Below are 20,964 nucleotides of genomic sequence, written 5' to 3'. Positions count from 1 at the left end.
TTTTAGGTAGTTTCTTGAACCTTTTGCCCGGATTTTGGAAGGTTCCATAAGGCTTTTTTCTTCTATTTATGCGCCATTTTTTTCCTGGGTTATTTTTTTCCTTTTTTCTTTTCATTACTTTTTCACATACATGAACTTTTCGGAAATTCATGAACATTGTAAATGTTCACAAACATTGCTTAATTCATGAACATTTTTAAGTTCAATTTTTTAGTTCATGAATAATTTTAAAAGTTCATGATTATTTTCAATCACAAATAATTTTTGAAATCCTCAAATATTTATTAATACGTGATTTTCTGTTAAATTTCTGAGCAAATTTTGAAATTCTTGATATTTTTTGGATTTGTGAAGATTTTTTATATTGGCAATAAAATTGAAATCCGCAAAGATTTACTGAGCTCATGATTTTTTTGAATTTTCTAAAAAAAATCTAATTTGTGAACTTTTTGAGATTGTGGTTTTTTTAATTTATGAGAATTTTTTGAATTCGTGAATGTTTTCTAATTCGACAAAAAAAACACATGGATATTTTTAAAATTCACAAAAAATAGATGAATTCATAATTTTTTAATTCACTTTTTTCGATTCAATTGATTTTTCATATCAAAATTAAACAGAACAAAAAAAACATGTGTTGTGCTCGTAGGTTCAGGTCACGCTGGCGCGTGAGCGACCCAAGCTATACTGATGGCGACCCAAGCTATACTGATGGCTTAGAGCACCACACAGTAGACGGGCACCGTCTCCGCAAACCTGCATTGTCTCATTAAGGACACTAGGACAATGCTCGTGCGACGTTAGAAGGCAAAAAATACCTCAAACACATTATAACAAGCGCTAAAATTTCTCTTCAAGCATCTCATCCTTTCATTGACCACTGTGATTCCCAAGCATGCATAAGTTTTAAAAGTCAAATGAGAAGATCAAACAAAGAGAAACAAATGATATGCTGCAATAGTAAGCTACTCCTTCTGTCCGAAAAGATTTGTCGGAGAAATGAATGTATCTAGACGTATTTTAGTTCTAGATATATCCATTTTTATCCATTTCTGTGACAAGTAATTCTAAACGATGGGAGTATATTTTGTGTTTATTATAAAGAATCATTGAAATTGGGTCAATGAACCCCTAGCTTTTTTATGTAATCTCATAAAGAATGTAATTGTTGTTTTAGATAAATCAAGAGAGTCATGATGGGCTTCCCTAAAAAAACACAAAACTACACACATCTCACTCCAATGCATATCACAATATCGTATGACGAAAATGGACCTTAATCAACCCAACAAAAAGGTGTAGGAAGAAAATAGATCTTAATCAGCCGTAAAAAAGGCATATGTCCTGCAATACTTCATATCGCCACTCAAGGAAGTACATGGCATGATACAAAAGATGAAAAATGCATTGCAGTAATGAATATAAACCGGAAGAAAGAAGATGTAGAGAATTATTTTATTTTACACACTACAAACATTTAAATATCTCACGACAAAAATGACATATCCAATTGTTCCTCAGCTCGTTGTATAAGAATAGTATTCTTCCAATGTGCATCAATCAAGATTATAATAGTTTATTGTCAACAAACATGGGCCTTATTTTGGGTAACCTTCAAAACTTCTTAATAAAACCACTTCGCCTTGTTTGAACTTCATGTGTATATGCCTCACCCTCAAAGTCCGACAACATGGGGAGGGGGTGTCGAACTAGACCCAACAAGAGGCGAGAAGCTACCAAAGAGCTCCACACCTACCTCATCCACAAAGCCAACAACAGACTTAACCATGGGGGGCGGTGCAACAGGGAGCCTTTGAAGAGCAGCCTCCGCGCGCTCCAGAAAATCCCAACATGCACCAACCAGCCCTGCAAGGAGTCACTGACCTCGTGAAGCAGCTTAATTGCCTCTTCCACCTAAGGAAGTCATGCAGCGAAGATCAGAGCCCAATAGCTCCGCGTGCACTGCAAGAGCAGACTGGGGCATCACATCCTTCGGGATGGAAGCCGAAGCAATCAACGAGGAAGGCAAGGAATCTCGGTGAAGAGTCTTCATGTTGGACAATGTCTCATGGATCTCAGATGTTGGTGGAGGCGCAATAATCGAAGCCCAAGAATGAGCCAGCAGCCGAGCAAAACATGGAGTATGTGGCGGTGGTGCCAGCTTGCAGCCATCCCGTGCACGGTGTCCCGAGCGGAAGCATGGGTTACACCAGATCAGATCCGTGCATCCGACTGCCCGATGGCCTTTTTCGAAGCAACGAGAGCACCTGTTTCTGAGCCACATGAGCGGATGGGGATGCTGCTAAGGCATGAAAGCAAAAGGTGACGCAGGCTCCAGCCGCGCACGCCCGGACTAGACGAGCTTCCAGCTTGCAACCTCCTTCATGAGCCCCACACAAGTTGCATCTGCCTTGATGAGCAAATCATCATCCACAGCGGAGACAAGAGTGATGGAGCTCAACAGGGCAGGAGGCGGGCGACCACCGTCGTGGCAGGGTAGCGCTGCTAACGGCTCGGGAGTGGTCTCCAACACCTCAACAGCGACGTCCTCAGGACGCAAACTTGGCTGCGACAGCGGGAACAGATGCCCTGTTCGATCCGCCATGCGGGCAAGCAGAGGCAGTTAGGTGCTTGGCGACGAGCAGAGGAGGCCGTAGGGCGCCGCCGTCCAGCCGAAAATGGTGTTGGCAAGGAGGACGTGGACATTGGCGGTGGAGGCTGACTGGCCGGCACCGTTGGCGTGCAGGGGAGCTTGCGGGAGGTGAAGCGCCCCTGAATGGTAGGGTCCGCCTTGCGGGCTACAAGGGAGGCTGTAGCGAGCGCAATGGCCAGAGCTGGAGGGGCCGCCAGAGACGAAGGAACTGTCGCGAGCATTGGGTCATCACGAACGCGGGAGCAGACATTGACGCAGCCATCGGGTAGGCCTTCGAGGGGAAGAAGAGAGAGGGTGTCTTGGTGATTCCAGATCTGGTCCTAGCGGCAGCAGAGGACGCCGGGGGAAGGACACTGGAAGACGCCGCCGGGGACGGTCACCCGACGGAGAGCCCATGAGGAAGCTCCGCGCCCTCGTGTTTCTTTGCATGTTGTAGAGTGGCTTCTGGATGCAGATTATGGTTTGCATCGACGACATATGGAAGATGGTGGATCGTGTGGGTTCTTTCATGGTTCGTGGTTGGTAGGTACGATTTCCTCCTCCGACGTCTTAATCATGCGGGGACACCAGATCTGGAGTTTGATGGCATGTCCATGGTGTTGCCTATTTGTTCAACGGTAATGGTCTCACCCTTTGTGAGCCACCTAGGAGGTCCGCAAAGTTGAATATCAGCGATGGAGTCGCGTCGAATTCGGATGAGGAGGTGATCCGCTATTTGTTCATTTTGATGGCTGCTATGATCGTGACGGAGGTATGTGACGGATGTTGGTGTCAAGCTCAGGGAATTCTTCGGTCTTGATTGTAATTTTCAATCTTGTCTAATGTTTCTTTGTGTCAAGGCTGTCTTTTCAGTTTTATTAGGTCGGTGTCTACGTAGCTTACGATCTTTATCACATATAAATGTGATAAGTATTACCTACTTACCGTTCAATTCTTTTTTACCATATTGCATTCATTCATGAGTATATATTTCCTCCATTCCTAAATATAAGTTCTTTTAGACATTTCAAATGAATTACAACATACAGATGATGTAGTCATATTTTAGAATGTAGGTTCACTCATTTTGCTTCGTATATAGTCATTTGTTGGGATCTCTAAAAAAAACTTATTATATTTGGGAACGGAGGGAGTACATCGTACGGCCAAAAAGAGTCGTGCCACATGAATCCACGGCCAAAAGAGTCCAAGACGTGCACGCCGCCGTGCCGCTTACCGCCCGTGACACGGATGCTCGTACGGTGTCCGTCTCTGCAGCCAACGCACGTCTCCTGTCGTCTCGTCCTCGTCTTCCTTCCTCCTCCTCCCCAATCGGCAACCGCGGATTCCCTCCTCGATAGATCCGGCAGGCGCACAGGCGACGGCCCCGAGCTGCGACAGAAGGCGCCATGGGGCTCTGGGACTCGCTCCTCAACTGGCTCCGAAGGTTCCCGTCCACCTCTCTCCCCCCCTTCCCTTTCACTCGATGTTTTCGCGGTTCAGACGGGGCGGCCCCCCTCCCGGCGGAATTCCAGTTCCCCCTTCGATTCGATTTGAGCGGTACTGGCATAGGGTTTTTGCGGGATAGGTTTGGATGGATCGGATTTCCCTGCGCGGCGGGATGGTGCGGCTGGGTCGGGGGTTGGAGTGGGTCTGTGCTCTGCGCAGTTAGATCCACGTTAGATCAAAGCTAATGTAGAGCATACGCATTTAGAAGGTAGCCTTTGGTGTACTGACCTAGTATAAGCTTGTAGTAATATCTTAATAGACACTGATGTAGTTAGGGTCTATGAAGGGTAAAGGGAAATAATTTTGAACTTGATATACTACTGTTTTTTAAGAAGCGTGCCTTTGAAGAGTGTTCCACAATTCATTGCATTTTGATTTGAAGCCAATTAGAGCCTGTGTTGTTAAAAAGGAATATTATCCTGGCCTTATGGGCATTGGAATGTCGAAGCTCCCTTTGTGAGAACAAATTGCTGGAACTACTCATTTGGGTTGAATTTGTTACGCTAAAGGTTATAGGAGGAGCGTGGATGTTTGGAGTTTTACTGCTAGGATCCAATCCTGAGTAAACTTCGCTGTTCTTGATGTTCTTAACTGTCAGTTAGGTTGGTCCAGGTCATGTTGGTGAATCAGCTTGAGATCAAGTTTTACTACCCAGTTTAGTTAATGCTATATGGGTATCCTTACTCGACCAATCATAAAATATGAAGATGTGCCAATGATTAATACTGAATTGTCTTTGAAGGATATGACCAATCAATCAAAATTAACTCATGGCAATAACAATTTTTGTTTCAGCCTGTTCTTTAAGCAGGAGATGGAGCTCTCCCTGGTTGGCCTACAGAATGCTGGGAAGACATCTCTAGTCAATTCAATTGCTGTATGCATCAACTCATACAACTTAAGTTATGCAACATTTTTTTCTTTGTTGTCCTGATATTCATTCATGGCTGCTATGCTTCTCAGACCGGTGGCTACAGCGAGGACATGATTCCAACTGTATGTATATCACTGCTTCTTGATGGATATTTTGAACTATCTCGGTTATCTAAGTGACCTGAACTAAGGATGTTCATCTGCTGAAAACAGGTAGGCTTTAATATGCGGAAAGTCACCAAGGGAAATGTCACAATTAAACTTTGGGATCTTGGAGGGCAACGTAGATTCCGGACTATGTGGGAGCGCTACTGTCGTGGAGTTACTGCTATTTTGTAATGTCCCTTGCTTCTCAGCGATCTCATATTTTGCACATCTGAAAACTCAATTTTGTGATAATATGATTTGTATGCCAATATGCAATAAATAACATCCATTTCAAAAGGTAATCCTTGGTGTGCTGGAAGGAGATAGTACAGTATGTATAATACTAGTTTATGATATGCTCGGTATTATTTCTTAGCCAGTCCAAACCTATTTGCTTAATATACTTCTGCGAGGACCATTAGAGTCAGACATGGAACATTCCTAGTTCTTTCAAACTACTAATTCTACTGCTTAACTGTAGAATAATTGTAGACTGCTGAGTTAACGCTTTGTCCAAGGAGCTCAGTTATGTAGATACATCATATATTTTCCCTAGAAATGGCTGGAGGTGTAACCTCCTTTTCGAACGAAAACTTGTCTAGTGATAATTTTTGTTCTCTCTCATATGGGCATGTTATTCATGCATTTATCATGACCCTTTTTTGTTGTTACCAATATATTTTTTGTATCTCTACCTTAGCTGATACTAAATATGGAGTCACTAATGTGTTAACTTGATCATTTAATGGCAGATACGTTGTCGATGCTGCTGACCGGGATAGCGTTCCGATTGCCAAAAGTGAATTGCATGACCTGCTGACAAAACAGTCTTTATCTGGGATCCCCTTACTTATCCTTGGCAACAAAATTGACAAGTCAGAGGCACTTTCTAAGCCGGCATTAGTTGATCAACTGTGAGTAAAAATCCTGTTTTCATATAGGATATTGTACCTTTTTTCTTAATGATATTTCAACTGGGGTGCCTCTCCTTTCTGTTTTCAGAGGCCTGGAATCTATAAAGGACCGCGAAGTTTGCTGCTACATGATCTCTTGCAAGGACTCGGTGAACATAGATGTTGTCATTGATTGGCTCATCAAGCATTCCAAGACTGCAAATTAGGGTCGCTGTGTGTTTGTGCCCCCTTCACTTGTGCCGAGATGAATTTAGTTTGCACATCTTCGTTCTCATGATCTGGAAGGGGAAGGTAAAAGGTGACAGCCTTGTAATCTATGTTACATCTTGGGTGTCACTGAGGAAAAGTATGGAGTTTGACACTTGGGCGTCAAAATCTGTAATGCTCTGTAAATTCCTTAAATCTTTGATTGTTCTTTTGTGTGCAGATCATGCGTGTCATTCTTATTTCTTTGCCGTTGAGTTCTCCTTAGTAAGCCTTTCCCTATTTTAGTGTTTATTTGACCTACTTTGTGCTTAATTTTTCCCAGTAGAATATGAATAAGCACAACACAGCATAGTTCAGCAACAGCAAAGTAAGCACAACACAACATAGTTTAGCAACCGGAAACATCAAAATCCTGTCGTGTTGTTTTCTCCGTCTAAAATCGATAGACCTTTATTGCTGAAGCCCCCCTGCAACATTGTTTATGTTGCAAGGTGACGCATGACATAAATTCCTACAACATTGCAGAAGCCCCCCGCAACATCGTTTACCGCAAGAGCATATATGTTGCAAAAAAGGTGAAGAAAAAACAGAAAAAAAATGCTGCAACACCACCACTGTTGCAAATGTTTCTGCAACAAGATCTATGTTGGGAGTTTCTGTTTCGGGCAAAAATAACACCTCGATGGTTCTGCAACAAAGCAGCTGTTGTAGAGCGACCTGCACAACATCTACCTTGTTGCAATTCGTGACACATCTTATTGGGGAGATCCGACGGCTATTTGTGCCTCAATCCAATGGTGCAGGAAGCGGTTGATGTTTCCAATTCATCTACCATCCGATGCGTAGCGCGGCCCTTTTTAGTAGAAGCAATCAAATGAGGTACCTTGAAATAGTGAACTAACCTGATCATCAGCTTTGCAACAACATGAAATCTGGGGCAAACCTCTACGCGTCAAAACGAAGAGGGTTCGCCCCCAATTTCATTGACTGAAACCAGTGTAGGCCACTAGGGCCAGGATGCCAATATTGCTCACCTAAGACCATCAGATTCATTCCGGCATGAGAAAACGACCACCAAAAATTGTTCATTGCAGTCAGCAGTAGTGTTAACAGTTATGAGATACATCAACTCAGCTGGCGTTTCAAACGGAAGAAAAGAAATAAAGAAAACAAAAAACTCTCACCGGCCAAAACTACAGGATTCTTAATCAGATTGAGGAACAATCCGAAGAAGCCCGTAAATCAAAAAAGCCGAAAAGGGCGATGATGGTGTTTTCAGTTTCAAGAGAAACTGTGAGCAAACATCGCCGCCGAACCCGAAAGGCAAAACCAAAAGAAGAAGAAGAAGAAGGCTACGCTAAGATCTTGCCGCCCAACGAACCAAAAGGTTTTGTTTGTCATCAGCCCAACCGTCTACCCAACTTGATCCAAAATTCGGGCTTGATTATTGAGCGACGCTCGGCGCGAGGGCTTGTGCACCGGCTACATCTTGAGCTCCGTGTCCAGCGCCTCCTCGTCGCGGCTTCCCAGCTTCTCATCTCCGAAGAACCATGACAGTTCGGTGTTGCCGGATTGTGTTGTGCTTCCTGGCGAGACCATACGGAAAGTGTCCACGCTACCAGGGGATATCTCCCTGCGAGAGTAGGGCGTTGCTGCATTTGCTGTCCTGTAGAAAACAAAGGGGAGTTCTTCATATTTGTCATATGTCTCAAGATTCCAAACCTACACTTTTGATTCGTCTGTTGTTATTTCTTTTTGAGGAACAAAAATAACAAATTTTGCATCGAAAGACGATAGTGTTAATAGGCGGAACTCACAACCGAATTTGATTCGTCTGTTGTTATTTCTTGTTTGTAGAGTTGTGTTTCATAGTAGAAGTTGAATTTTCATGTTTCGATCACAATATTTCACTAGCTACTAGTAGAAGCCAGTTCAAATTCAAATCCTGCTAGCCCCAGTTAGCAAGGTAGAGCCAGGGCCAACCGTCAGTACCTTTGCTTTCGCTTGCGTCTCTCGAGGAAGCGGGCAAGGGACGCACTCCTGGCCAGCGGAACATCTGCAGCAGCAGCAGCATGAGAAACACCACGTCAGTGCAAGGCAAAATGAAGGCTAGCATATATAACTTGAACAGGTAGCAACCTCTATGCGGCAGCATGAACAATGCCTGTGGCGAAGGGTGCACAGGATCGCTGCAAGCTCTCGCCAGTGGCATCTGCTTTCTTTCGTCGGGGACCGGAGCAGATTCCGACTGCCGCAGCGCCCGGCGAAGGGGAGGGCTGCGGCCTGCTTGAGCTGCCTTCGCGGCCATGAACGTGATCTGCTCGGCCTGCGCAGAACACCCCCAACATCTTCAGCAATGCGCGGTCACATCACATTTGCTTCAGTGGAAGATCGTCGACAGAGTTGCTGTGAGAAAGATTTACCTTTTCCTTCGTCACGTTGTCGAACACATGCACTGAACCTGCGTAGAATATCGTCAGCTGCGCGGCGGAGCACCTGTTTTGACACTCGAAACCAACGATTTACCTCCCGATCTTGCATCTCCCCCGGCGGCGGCCGCGCCGGTGGGCGTAAACCGCACCGGATCTTTTGGCGGATTAAAGGGTGGCGTCGATCACGTACCTCCGATCGGGCGAGTACGCAGCACGGTGGACTACCTGCGGGCCTTGCAGGGACGAGGCGGGAATGGCGCACGGGAAGGCTTGGGGATGCAGAGGCGGCGGCGGCGGCGCGTGCAGCTGAAGTCATTTAGCCCGGCGGATGAGAGATCGGCCAGGCAGGCAGATCGGTAAAGTAAACAGACGGACGGACCTGGTACGACGGCGCCGTCGGGTGGTGGCGATGAGCCGCCGCCGCGCGCACGTCCGGGTACGCGAAGTGTGCCGGTGAAGCGAGACGCCAGGGCTCGCCGTCGTCCTCGGCATCGCGTCGCGCCACGAGCGGCATCGCATGCCGCGACGCCGATCGTGGGCCCAGAAAGTCCATCTCCATCCGCGCTACGGCTCGATCGGGGAAGACGAACACGCACGCGCCTGCGTCGTCGCCGGTCGTCGTTCTCAATCTGCCTTGCGCGGGTGGATGAAAATTCTGCGCGAGGCGAGCAGATCGGTCCGAGGAGGCTCCTCTAAATTGTGATGCGGGTGCAAATATAGGCCCGTGCATGTAGCTTCTGTTTTTTTAAGAGCATGCATGCATATAGCGCAAGGATGACGACACCATCAAACCACACCGGCCGAGAAACCTCAGCGCGTGAGCTGCATGCGCGGTGCCGGCCGGGAAGCACGGCAGGTGGTTTCGCTACAAAGATCTCCAAGCACTCCTCACGTTAACCAACATAATCTCTCCGTGTTTTTTTTAAAGAGTAGTTCTATTTCTATTAATAAGCAGTTTATCTAATAACAAGAATCAGAATTATATGTTTTTTAAGAGTACAATTGTTGGTAAATAATTTTGTTCAAGGATACGTCCGTCCTGGGGGACGCATCATGCTCATAGAAGGAAAGCCGAGAACGGCGAGTTACAACGGCACAAGGGCTCCAACGCAGTGCATGCACATATGCATGGAGGCCAAGAAAAGAAAACAACATGCGGACTACTCACTACCACTCGACCTGTCCAGTTGCTTTAAAAATTAGCCAAAACACCTATCTTTAAACAGTGATGTAGTACTCTAGTTGCCCCCCTCGTTGTGGATTCCACTACGCTCATTATTGGGGCAGCCATATTGAAGACCACACATTCTCATGCATCCAAATGGTCCAAGTGACCAGGATGATACCGGTCCAAGCATCTCTGTCCACCTGCGTACCTGTGCTCTTGGAAGACCACCACTGAAGCAACTCCTCCTCAGGTGCAGGCATCTAGTGCCCAAGCCCCCATGCCCCAAGACTGCGTGCCAAATCTGCCGAGCAAACACATCCCAGCAAGATATGTCGCAGAGACTCAGGCTCCTGATCACAGAAGGGGCATGCCTGTGGATGTGACAGGCCCCGACACAACAATCTGCCAGCCGTCCAACACCTATCCCACAGGGCTAGCCAATCAAACATCTTACAGGTCGAAGGTGCACACGAATGCCAAACCTGATATGTTCCTGGTGCCACCACGCGGTTGTCAAAGAGAGCTTTGTAGGCCATCCAAGCTGAGAAGCAGTAGTCATCCTCGCACATTTATATCAGTGCATCGACCGATCCCTCCTCAAGCAGAATGATGGTCGTCCGCTCCACCATGTGGAGAAACTCCCAAAGTGCATCTGCATTGAGATTCGGGCTAGCTAGTGGAGTAGAAGTATCGAGAGGGTGGAGTATAAGTATAATAATACTTCGTTGCCGGCCCAAGAGCATTTCAAGCATCTCCCCTTTATCCAACAAGTTTCTATATTATAGGAGATTTGGTCCAAAGAAACATCCTCAAATCAGGTCTACTTTCTCCAATAAACTATCAATAATCATTAAAAAATAGTCCCAATTGAGGTGGAATTGCATCCTTCCAATAATTTCTAAATTAGTGCCGACAACCATCCAATAGAAATTTCACGTCCGTATGCCACCGACGTCGCATGGCCGCCGTGCCCTCTGTGCCTCCCCGGCTCCGCTTGGATATACCCCCTCTGTAGTTCGTGACACCCTCATGCTAGAGAGAGAGAGAGAGGGAGGGAGGGAGGGAGAGAATGTTGGGGAAGGTAGTAATTTCAAAAAAATTCCTACGCACACGCAAGATCATGGTGATGCATAGCAACTAGAGAGGAGAGTGTTGTCCACGTACCCTCGTAGACCGACAGCGGAAGCGTTATCACAACGCGGTTGATGTAGTCGTACGTCTTCACGATCCGACCGATCAAGTACCGAACGTACGGCACCTCCGAGTTCTACACACGTTCAGCTCGATGACGTCCCTCGAACTCCGATCCAGCCGAGTGTTGAGGGAGAGTTTCGTCAGCACGACGGCGTGGTGACGATGATGATGTTCCACCGACGCAGGGCTTCGCCTAAGCTCCGCAACGGTATTATCGAGGTGTAATATGGTGGAGGGGGGCACCGCACACGGCTAAGAGATCTCAAGGATCAATTGTTGTGTCTCTGGGGTGCCCCCCTGCCCCCGTATATAAAGGAGCAAGGGGGAGGCAGCCGGCCAAGGGGAGAGGCGCGACATAGGGGGGAGTCCTACTCCCACCGGGAGTAGGACTCCTCCTTTCCTTGTGGGAGTAGGAGAAGGGAAGGGGGAAGGAGAAAGAAGGAAGGGTGCGCCCCCCTTCCCTAGTCCAATTCGGACCAGACCATGGGGAGGGGTGCGGCCACCTTTTGAGGCCTTTCTCTCCTTTTCCGTATGGCCCATTAAGGCCCAATACGAATTCCCGTAACTCTCCGGTACTCCGAAATATAGCCGAATCACTCGGAACCTTTCCGAAGTCCGAATATAGTCGTCCAATATATCGATTTTTACGTCTCGACCATTTCGAGACTACTCGTCATATCCCCGATCTCATCCGGGACTCCGAACTCCTTCGGTACATCAAAACTTAATAAAACTGTCATCGTAACGTTAAGCGTGCGGACCCTACGGGTTCGAGAACTATGTAGACATGACCGAGACACATCTCCGGTCAATAACCAATAGCGGGACCTGGATGCCCATATTGGCTCCCACATATTCTACGAAGATCTTTATCGGTCAGACCGCATAACAACATACGTTGTTCTCTTTGTCACCGGTATGTTACTTGCCCGAGATTTGATCGTCGGTATCTCGATACCTAGTTCAATCTCGTTACCGGCAAGTCTCTTTACTCGTTCCGTAACACATCATCCCGCAACTAACTCATTAGTCACAATGCTTGCAAGGCTTATAGTGATGTGCATTACCGAGTGGGCCCAAAGATACCTCTCCGACAATTGGAGTGATAAATCCTAATCTCGAAATACGCCAACCCAACAAGTACCTTTGGAGACACCTGTAGAGCACCTTTATAATCACCCATTTACGTTGTGACGTTTGGTAGCACACAAAGTGTTCCTCCGGTAAACGGGAGTTGCATAATCTCATAGTCATAGGAACATGTATAAGTCATGAAGAAAGCAATAGCAACATACTAAACGATCGGGTGCTAAGCTAACGGAATGGGTCAAGTCAATCACGTCATTCTCCTAATGAGGTGATCCCGTTAATCAAATGACAACTCATGTCTATGGCTAGGAAACATAACCATCTTTGATTAACGAGCTAGTCAAGTAGAGGCATACTAGTGACACTCTGTTTGTCTATGTATTCACACATGTATTATGTTTCCGGTTAATACAATTCTACCATGAATAATAAACATTTATCATGATATAAGGAAATATATAATACTTTATTATTGCCTCTAGGGCATATTTCCTTCAGTCTCCCACTTGCACTAGAGTCAATAATATAGTTCACATCGCCATGTGATTTAACACCAATAATTCACATCACCATGTGATTAACACCCATAGTTCACATCTCTATGTGACCAACACCCAAAGGGTTTACTAGAGTCAATAATCTAGTTCACATCGCTATGCGATTAACACCCAAAGAGTACTAAGGTGTGATCATGTTTTGATTGTGAGATAATTTTAGTCAACGGGTCTGCCACATTCAGATCCGTAAGTATTTTGCAAATTTCTATGTCTACAATGCTCTGCATGGCACTACTCTAGCTAATTGCTCCCACTTTCAATATGTATCTAGACCGAGACTTAGAGTCATCTAGATTTAGTGTCAAAACTTGTATCGACGTACCCCTTTACGACGAACCTTTTGTCACTTTCATAATCGAGAAACATATCCTGATTCCACTAAGGATAATTTTGACCGCTGTCCAGTGATCTACTCCTAGATCACTATTGTACTCCCTTGCCAAAATTAGTGTAGGGTATACAATAAATCTGGTACACAGCATGGCATACTTTATAGAACCTATGGCCAAGGCATAGGGAATGACTTTCATTCTCTTTCTATCTTTTGCCGTGGTCGGGCTTTGAGTCTTTACTCAATTTCACACCTTGTAACACAGGCAAGAACTCTTTCTTTGACTGTTCTATTTTGAACTACTTCAAAATCTTGTTAAGGTATGTACTCATTGAAAAACTCATCAAGCGTCTTCATCTATCTCTATAGATCTTGATGCTCAATATGTAAGCAGCTTCACCGAGGTCTTTCTTTGAAAAACTCCTTTCAAACACTCCTTTATGCTTTGCAGAATAATTCTACATTATTTCCGATCAACAATATATCATTCACATATACTTATCAGAAATGCTGTAGTGCTCCCACTCACTTTCTTGTAAATACAGGCTTCATCGCAAGTCTGTATAAAACTATATCTTTTGATCAACTTATCAAAGCGTATATTCCAACTCCGAGATGCTTGCACCAGTCCACAGATGGATCGCTGGAGCTTGCATATTTTGTTAACACTTTTAGGATTGACAAAACCTCCTGGTTGCATCATATACAACTCTTCTTTAATAAATCCATTAAGGAATGCAGTTTTGTTTATCCATTTGCCATATTTCATAAAATGCGGCAATTGCTAACATGATTCAGATAGACTTAAGCATAGATTCGAGTGAGAAACTCTCAACGTAGTCAACACCTTGAACTTTGTCAAAAACCTTTTTCCGACAATTCTAGCTTTGTAGATAGTAACACTACTATCAGCGTCCGTCTTCCTCTTGAAGATCCATTTAATCTCATTGGCTCGCCGATCATTGGGCAAGTCAATCAAAGTCCATACTTTGTTCTCATATATGGATCTTATCTCAGCTTTCATGGCCTCAAGCCATTTTGCGGAATCTGGGCTCACCATCGCTTCTTCATAGTTCGTAGGTTCGTCATGGTCTAGTAACATAACCTCCAGAACAGGATTACCGTACCACTCTGGTGCGGATCTTACTCTGGTTGACCTACGAGGTTCAGTAATAACTTGATCTGAAGTTCCATGATCATCATCATTAACTTCCTCACTAATTGGTGTAGGAGTCACAGGAACAGATTTCTGTGATGAACTACTTTCCAATAAGGGAGCAGGTACAGTTACCTCATCAAGTTCTACTTTCCTCCCACTCACTTCTTTCGAGAGAAACTCCTTCTCTAGAAAGGATCCATACTAAGCAACGAATGTCTTGCCTTCGGATCTGTGATAGAAGGTGTACCCAACTGTCTCCTTTGGGTATCCTATGAAGACACATTTCTCCGATTTGGGTTTGAGCTTATCAGGATGAAACCTTTTCACATAAGCATCGCAACCCCAAACTTTAAGAAACGACAACTTTGGTTTCTTGCCAAACCACAGTTCATAAGGCGTCGTCTCAACGGATTTTGATGGTGCCCTATTTAACGTGAATGCAGCCGTCTCTAAAGCATAACCCCAAAACGATAGCGGTAAATCAGTAAGAGACATCATAGATCGCACCATATCTAGTAAAGTGCGATTACGACGTTCGGACACACCATTACGCTGTAGTGTTCCTGGTGGCGTGAGTTGCGAAACTATTCCGCATTGTTTCAAATGTAGACCAAACTCGTAACTCAAATATTCTCCTCCACGATCTGATCGTAGAAACTTTATTTTCTTGTTACGATGATTTTCCACTTCACTCTGAAATTATATGAACTTTTCAAATGTTTCAGACTTATGTTTCATTAAGTAGATATACCCATATCTGCTCAAATCATCTGTGAAGGTCAGAAAATAACGATACCCGCCGCGAGCCTCAACACTCATCGGATCGCATACATCAGTATGTATTATTTCCAATAAGTTAGTTGCTCGCTCCATTGTTCCGGAGAACGGAGTCTTAGTCATCTTGCCCATAAGGCATGGTTCGCAAGTATCAAGTGATTCATAATCAAGTGATTCCAAAAGCCCATCAGTATGGAGTTTCTTCATGCGCTTTACACCAATATGACCTAAACGGCAGTGCCACAAATATGTTGCACTATCATTATCAACTTTGCATCTTTTGGCATCAATATTATGAATATGTGTATCACTACGATCGAGATTCAATAAACCATTGAGTGTATGACCATAGAAGGTTTTATTCATGTAAACAGAACAACAATTATTCTTTGGTTTAAATGAATAACCGTATTGCGATAAACATGATCCAATCATATTCATGCTCAACGCACACACCAATAATCGTATTGCAATAAACATGATCCAATCATATTTATGCTCAACGCAAACACCAAATAACATTTATTTAGGTTCAACACTAATCCCGAAGGTAAGGGGAGTATGCGATGGTGATCTTTATCAACCTTGGAACCACTTCCAATACACATCGTCACTTTATCCTTAACTAGTTTCTGTTCATTATGCAACTCCCGTTTCGAGTTACTACTCTTTAGTAACTGAACCAGTATCAAATACCGAGGGGTTGCTATAAACACTAGTAAAGTACACATCAATAACATGTATATCCAATATACCTTTGTTCACTTTGCCATCCTTCTTATCCACCAAATAGTTGGGGTAGTTCCGTTTCCAGTGACCAGTCCCTTTGCAGTAGAAGCACTTAGTCTCAGGCTTAGGACCAGACTTAGGCTTCTTCACTTGAGCAGCAACTTGCTTGCCGTTCTTCTTGAAGTTCCCCTTCTTCCCTTTGCCCTTTTCTTGAAACTAGTGGTCTCGTCAACCATCAACACTTGATGTTTTTCTTGATTTCTACCTTCGTCGATTTCAGCATCACGAAGAGCTCGGGAATTACTTTCGTCATCCCTTGCATACTATAGTTCATCACGAAGTTCTACTAACTTGGTGATGGTGACTAGAGAATTCTGTCAATCACTATTTTATCTGGAAGATTAACTCCCACTTGATTCAAGCGATTGTAGTACCCAGACAATCTGAGCACATGCTCACTAGTTGAGCGATTCTCCTCCATCTTTTAGCTATAGAACTTGTTGGAGATTTCATATCTCTCAACTCGGGTATTTGCTTGAAATATTAACTTCAACTCCTGGAACATCTCATATGGTCCATGACGTTCAAAACGTCTTTGAAGTCCCGATTCTAAGCCGTTTAAGCATGGTGCACTAAACTATCAAGTAGTCATCATATTGAGCTAGCCAAACGTTCATAACGTCTGCATCTGCTCCTGCAATAGGTCTGTCACCTAGCGGTGCATCAAGGACATAATTCTTCTGTGCAGCAATGAGGATAATCCTCAGATCACGGATCCAATCCGCATCTTTGCTACTAACATCTTTCAACATAATTTTTCTCTAGGAACATATCAAAAATAAACACAGGGAAGCAACAACGCGAGCTATTGATCTACAACATAATTTGCAAAATACCATCAGGACTAAGTTCATGATAAATTTAAGTTCAATTAATCATATTACTTAAGAACTCCCACTTAGATAGACATCCCTCTAATCATCTAAGTGATCACGTGATCCATATCAACTAAACCATGTCCGATCATCATGTGAGATGGAGTAGTTTCAATGGTGAACATCACTATGTTGATCATATCTACTATATGATTCACGCTCGACCTTTCGGTCTCCGTGTTCCGAGGCCATATCTGTTATATGCTAGGCTCGTCAAGTTTAACCTGAGTATTCCGCGTGTGCAACTGTTTTGCACCTGTTGTATTTGAACGTAGAGCCTATCACACCCGATCATCACGTGGTGTCTCGGCACGAAGAACTTTCGCAATGGTGCATACTCAGGGAGAACACTTATACTTTGATAATTTAGTGAAGGATCATCTTATAATGCTACCGTCAAACAAAGCAAGATAAGATGCATAAAGGATTAACATCACATGCAATCAATATAAGTGATATGATATGGCCATCATCATCTTGTGCTTGTGATCTCCATCTCCGAAGCACCGTGCTTGTGATCTCCATCTCCGAAGCACCGTCCTGATCACCATCGTCACCGGCGCGACACCTTGATCTCCATTGTAGCATCGTTGTCGTCTCGCCAACTTATTGCTTTTACGACTATCGCTACCGCTTAGTGATAAAGTAAAACTATTACATGGCGATTGCATCTCATACAATAAAGCGACAACCATATGGCTCCTGCCAGTTGACGATAACTCGGTTACAAAACATGATCATCTCATACAACACATTATATCACATCATGTCTTGACCATATCACATCACAACATGCCCTGCAAAAACAAGTTAGACGTCCTCTACTTTGTTGTTGCATATTTTACGTGGCTGCTACGGGCTTAGCAAGAACCGTTCTTACCTACGCATCAAAACCACAACGATAGTTTGTCAAGTTGGTGCTGTTTTAACCTTCGCAAGGACCGGGCGTAGCCACACTCGGTTCAACTAAAGTGAGAGAGACAGACACCCGCCGGTCACCTTTAAGCAACGAGTGCTCGCAACGGTGAAACCAGTCTCGCGTAAGCGTACGCGTAATGTCGGTCCGGGCCGCTTCATCTCACAATACCGCTGAACCAAAGTATGACATGCTGGTAAGCAGTATGACTTATATCGCCCACAACTCACTTGTGTTCTACTCGTGCATAGCATCAACGCATAAAACCTGGCTCGGATGCCACTGTTGGGGAACGTAGTAATTTCAAAAAATTTCCTACGCACACGCAAGATCATAGTGATGCATAGCAACGAGAGGGGAGAGTGTTGTCCACATACCCTCGTAGACCGACAGCGGAAGCGTTATCACAACGCGGTTGATGTAGTCGTACGTCTTCACGATCCGACCGATCAAGTACCGAACGTACGGCACCTCCGAGTTCTACACACGTTCAGCTCGATGACGTCCCTCGAACTCCGATCCAGCCGAGTGTTGAGGGAGAGTTTCGTCAGCACGACGGCGTGGTGACGATGATGATGTTCCACCGACGCAGGGCTTCGCCTAAGCTCCGCAACGGTATTATCGAGGTGTAATATGGTGGAGGGGGGCACCGCACACGGCTAAGAGATCTCAAGGATCAATTGTTGTGTCTCTGGGGTGCCCCCCTGCCCCCGTATATAAAGGAGCAAGGGGGAGGCAGCCGGCCAAGGGGAGAGGCGCGCCATAGGGGGGAGTCCTACTCCCACACCGGGAGTAGGACTCCTCCTTTCCTTGTGGGAGTAGGAGATGGGAAGGGGGAAGGAGAAAGAAGGAAGGGTGCGCCCCCCCTTCCCTAGTCCAATTCGGACCAGACCATGGGGAGGGGTGCGGCCACCTTTTGAGGCCTTTCTCTCCTTTTCCGTATGGCCCATTAAGGCCCAATACGAATTCCCGTAACTCTCCGGTACTCCGAAATATAGCCGAATCACTCGGAACCTTTCCGAAGTCCGAATATAGTCGTCCAATATATCGATTTTTACGTCTCGACCATTTCGAGACTACTCATCATATCCCCGATCTCATCCGGGACTCCGAACTCCTTCGGTACATCAAAACTCAATAAAACTGTCATCGTAACGTTAAGCGTGCGGACCCTACGGGTTCGAGAACTATGTAGACATGACCGAGACACGTCTCCGGTCAATAACCAATAGCGGGACCTGGATGCCCATATTGGCTCCCACATATTCTACGAAGATCTTTATCGGTCAGACCGCATAACAACATACGTTGTTCCCTTTGTCACCGGTATGTTACTTGCCCGAGATTTGATCGTCGGTATCTCGATACCTAGTTCAATCTCGTTACCGACAAGTCTTTTTACTCGTTCCGTAACACATCATCCCGCAACTAACTCATTAGTCCCAATGCTTGCAAGGCTTATAGTGATGTGCATTACCGAGTGGGCCCAGAGATACCTCTCCGACAATTGGAGTGACAAATCCTAATCTCGAAATACGCCAACCCAACAAGTACCTTTGGAGACACCTGTAGAGCACCTTTATAATCACCCATTTACGTTGTGACGTTTGGTAGCACACAAAGTGTTCCTCCGGTAAACGGGAGTTGCATAATCTCATAGTCATAGGAACATGTATAAGTCATGAAGAAAGCAATAGCAACATACTAAACGATCGGGTGCTAAGCTAACGGAATGGGTCAAGTCAATCACGTCATTCTCCTAATGAGGTGATCCCGTTAATCAAATGACAACTCATGTCTATGGCTAGGAAACATAACCATCTTTGATTAACGAGCTAGTCAAGTAGAGGCATACTAGTGACACTCTGTTTGTCTATGTATTCACACATGTATTATGTTTCCGGTTAATACAATTCTAGCATGAATAATAAACATTTATCATGATATAAGGAAATATATAATACTTTATTATTGCCTCTAGGGCATATTTCCTTCAGAGAAAGGGTGGGAGGGTGGGAGGGAGGGATAGGGTGGGAGAGAGAGAGAGAGAGAGAGGGGAGGAAGGGAGGGAGACCGATTTCCACTAACAAGTGAGCAACATATGTCAAATTGGATATTGGGGTGAGTCATTGGGGATCTGCTGAAGGAATACACTCAATAACCACCTATCGGGATGATTTATAGTGGAAGTACTGGAGATGCTCTAAGTAATTCGAATTCCTAGCGTAATATAGGTTTTTGAGATAATAGAATATTGTGAACCCTAGACACCATAGTTTTGCAATTAGGGTTTGCTTAATAAGAGGCGCCTAGATTTTCTCCTCTACCTGTCGACGCCCTAGGGTTTCCCTGGTCTTTGCCAGTTGTGGCAGTGGGAGGATGGGGAAACCACTCATCTGATAGTCCTAGTCCGTGTCTCGTAGGGTCTTTGAATTCTTCGTTTCTAGTGAAGTTGTGGCATCGACAGTGGGAATAATGGTTCATCGGCTTTCACCATGTTGATGTCCTTCCTTGTAGTGGTGTTGTGTTGACATGTTGGAGGATGATGTAGATCGTCACACACTGTCGTCTTGTGCGAGTAGTGCATTTTCTTACAGGTGGCATCTTGTGGAGGGGAAGGCGTCGTTGTGTCTTCTTTTGTCTTCTAGTTTCCATCTCCGTAGGGCAGCTCATATGATAATTGTATTGAAGAACAAGGGAGAGAGATTGTAATCTAGCTACCGTAATGTGCCCATAGTTCAAGGAGGACTACTAACACATAGGCATGGTGGTATCAAAGACGATGAAGATGGCTGCGATAAAGGGTTCACCCTCCGGAAGAGTACTATCGGAAGCTATAATTTCACATTTCCCATCAATAGCTTTAGCAAGAGCATTTACAACATGACCAAGTAAGCCTCACTACACTACGGGTAACAGGTAGCTTCCCGTATGTGGATCAAAGACGGTAAAGACCTAAATCCAGATGACAAAGATTTTGCCGTCAGGAAGCAGGCAACAAAGTCAGACAACAATGATATGTCGGCAAAGGATCCTTTGCCATCTACTATTTGTTGGGATGACGGCAAAGAGTTTTTCCATCAGTCAATACAGTTTGCCGTCAGCGGATGAGCCAGATGGCAAACAAAAATGCCAACTGACGGAACGGCCGCGCTGACGGACGGCGTCAAGTGCTTTGCCGTCAGCCAGCCAACCAGGCAGACGACAAAATCTCATTCCTTCACTATCATGTCGCGTGTGGCCCAGTCAACAAAATGACAATGCTTTGCCGTCAGCTTGTCTTAGCCCAGTTTGCAAAATACAACGTCATTGCCGTCAGCGGGCATAGGGCCTAGACGACAATTCACCCATAGTTAAGGAGGACTACTAACATATAAGCATGGTGGTATCAAAGA

General features: G+C 45.0%; 2 protein-coding genes across 2 annotated transcripts; one reads left to right on the top strand and one right to left on the bottom strand.

Annotated features, from left to right (window-relative positions):
• Positions 1-3,828: 3,828 nt before the first annotated feature.
• Positions 3,829-6,501, top strand: LOC109758404 (ADP-ribosylation factor-like protein 8c). The gene is made up of 6 exons (XM_020317254.3): positions 3,829-4,079; positions 4,937-5,018; positions 5,105-5,137; positions 5,228-5,349; positions 5,914-6,075; positions 6,164-6,501. The coding sequence occupies exons 1-6, from the start codon at positions 4,042-4,044 to the stop codon at positions 6,279-6,281; spliced, it is 555 nt and encodes a 184-aa protein (XP_020172843.1). The 5' UTR covers positions 3,829-4,041; the 3' UTR covers positions 6,282-6,501.
• LOC109758405 (uncharacterized) lies at positions 6,244-9,273 on the bottom strand. Its single transcript, XM_020317255.4, has 6 exons — positions 9,094-9,273; positions 8,905-9,020; positions 8,706-8,778; positions 8,422-8,608; positions 8,275-8,338; positions 6,244-7,948 (listed from the first exon to the last, which is right to left on the bottom strand). The coding sequence occupies exons 1-6, from the start codon at positions 9,271-9,273 to the stop codon at positions 7,765-7,767; spliced, it is 804 nt and encodes a 267-aa protein (XP_020172844.1). The 3' UTR covers positions 6,244-7,764.
• Positions 9,274-20,964: the final 11,691 nt, after the last annotated feature.

This window comes from Aegilops tauschii, chromosome 6 (genome assembly GCF_002575655.3).
Source record: "Aegilops tauschii subsp. strangulata cultivar AL8/78 chromosome 6, Aet v6.0, whole genome shotgun sequence".
Taxonomy (NCBI): Eukaryota; Viridiplantae; Streptophyta; class Magnoliopsida; order Poales; family Poaceae; genus Aegilops; species Aegilops tauschii.
Note: the sequence above shows the minus strand (reverse complement) of the source record. Positions and strands in the feature narration are given on the sequence as shown.

Excerpts from the sequence above, each read along its gene's own strand:
- LOC109758404 (XM_020317254.3), top strand. The coding sequence starts at position 4,042 with ATGGGGCTCTGGGACTCGCTCCTCAACTGGCTCCGAAG. Across the intron at positions 4,080-4,936 it reads CTCCTCAACTGGCTCCGAAG|CCTGTTCTTTAAGCAGGAGA; the intron begins GTTCCCGTCCAC and ends TTTTTGTTTCAG. Across the intron at positions 5,019-5,104 it reads CTCTAGTCAATTCAATTGCT|ACCGGTGGCTACAGCGAGGA; the intron begins GTATGCATCAAC and ends TATGCTTCTCAG.
- LOC109758405 (XM_020317255.4), bottom strand. The coding sequence starts at position 9,273 with ATGGAGATGGACTTTCTGGGCCCACGATCGGCGTCGCGGCATGCGATG. Across the intron at positions 8,609-8,705 it reads ACAACGTGACGAAGGAAAAG|GCCGAGCAGATCACGTTCAT; the intron begins GTAAATCTTTCT and ends TGTTCTGCGCAG. Across the intron at positions 8,339-8,421 it reads GTTCATGCTGCCGCATAGAG|ATGTTCCGCTGGCCAGGAGT; the intron begins GTTGCTACCTGT and ends CTGCTGCTGCAG.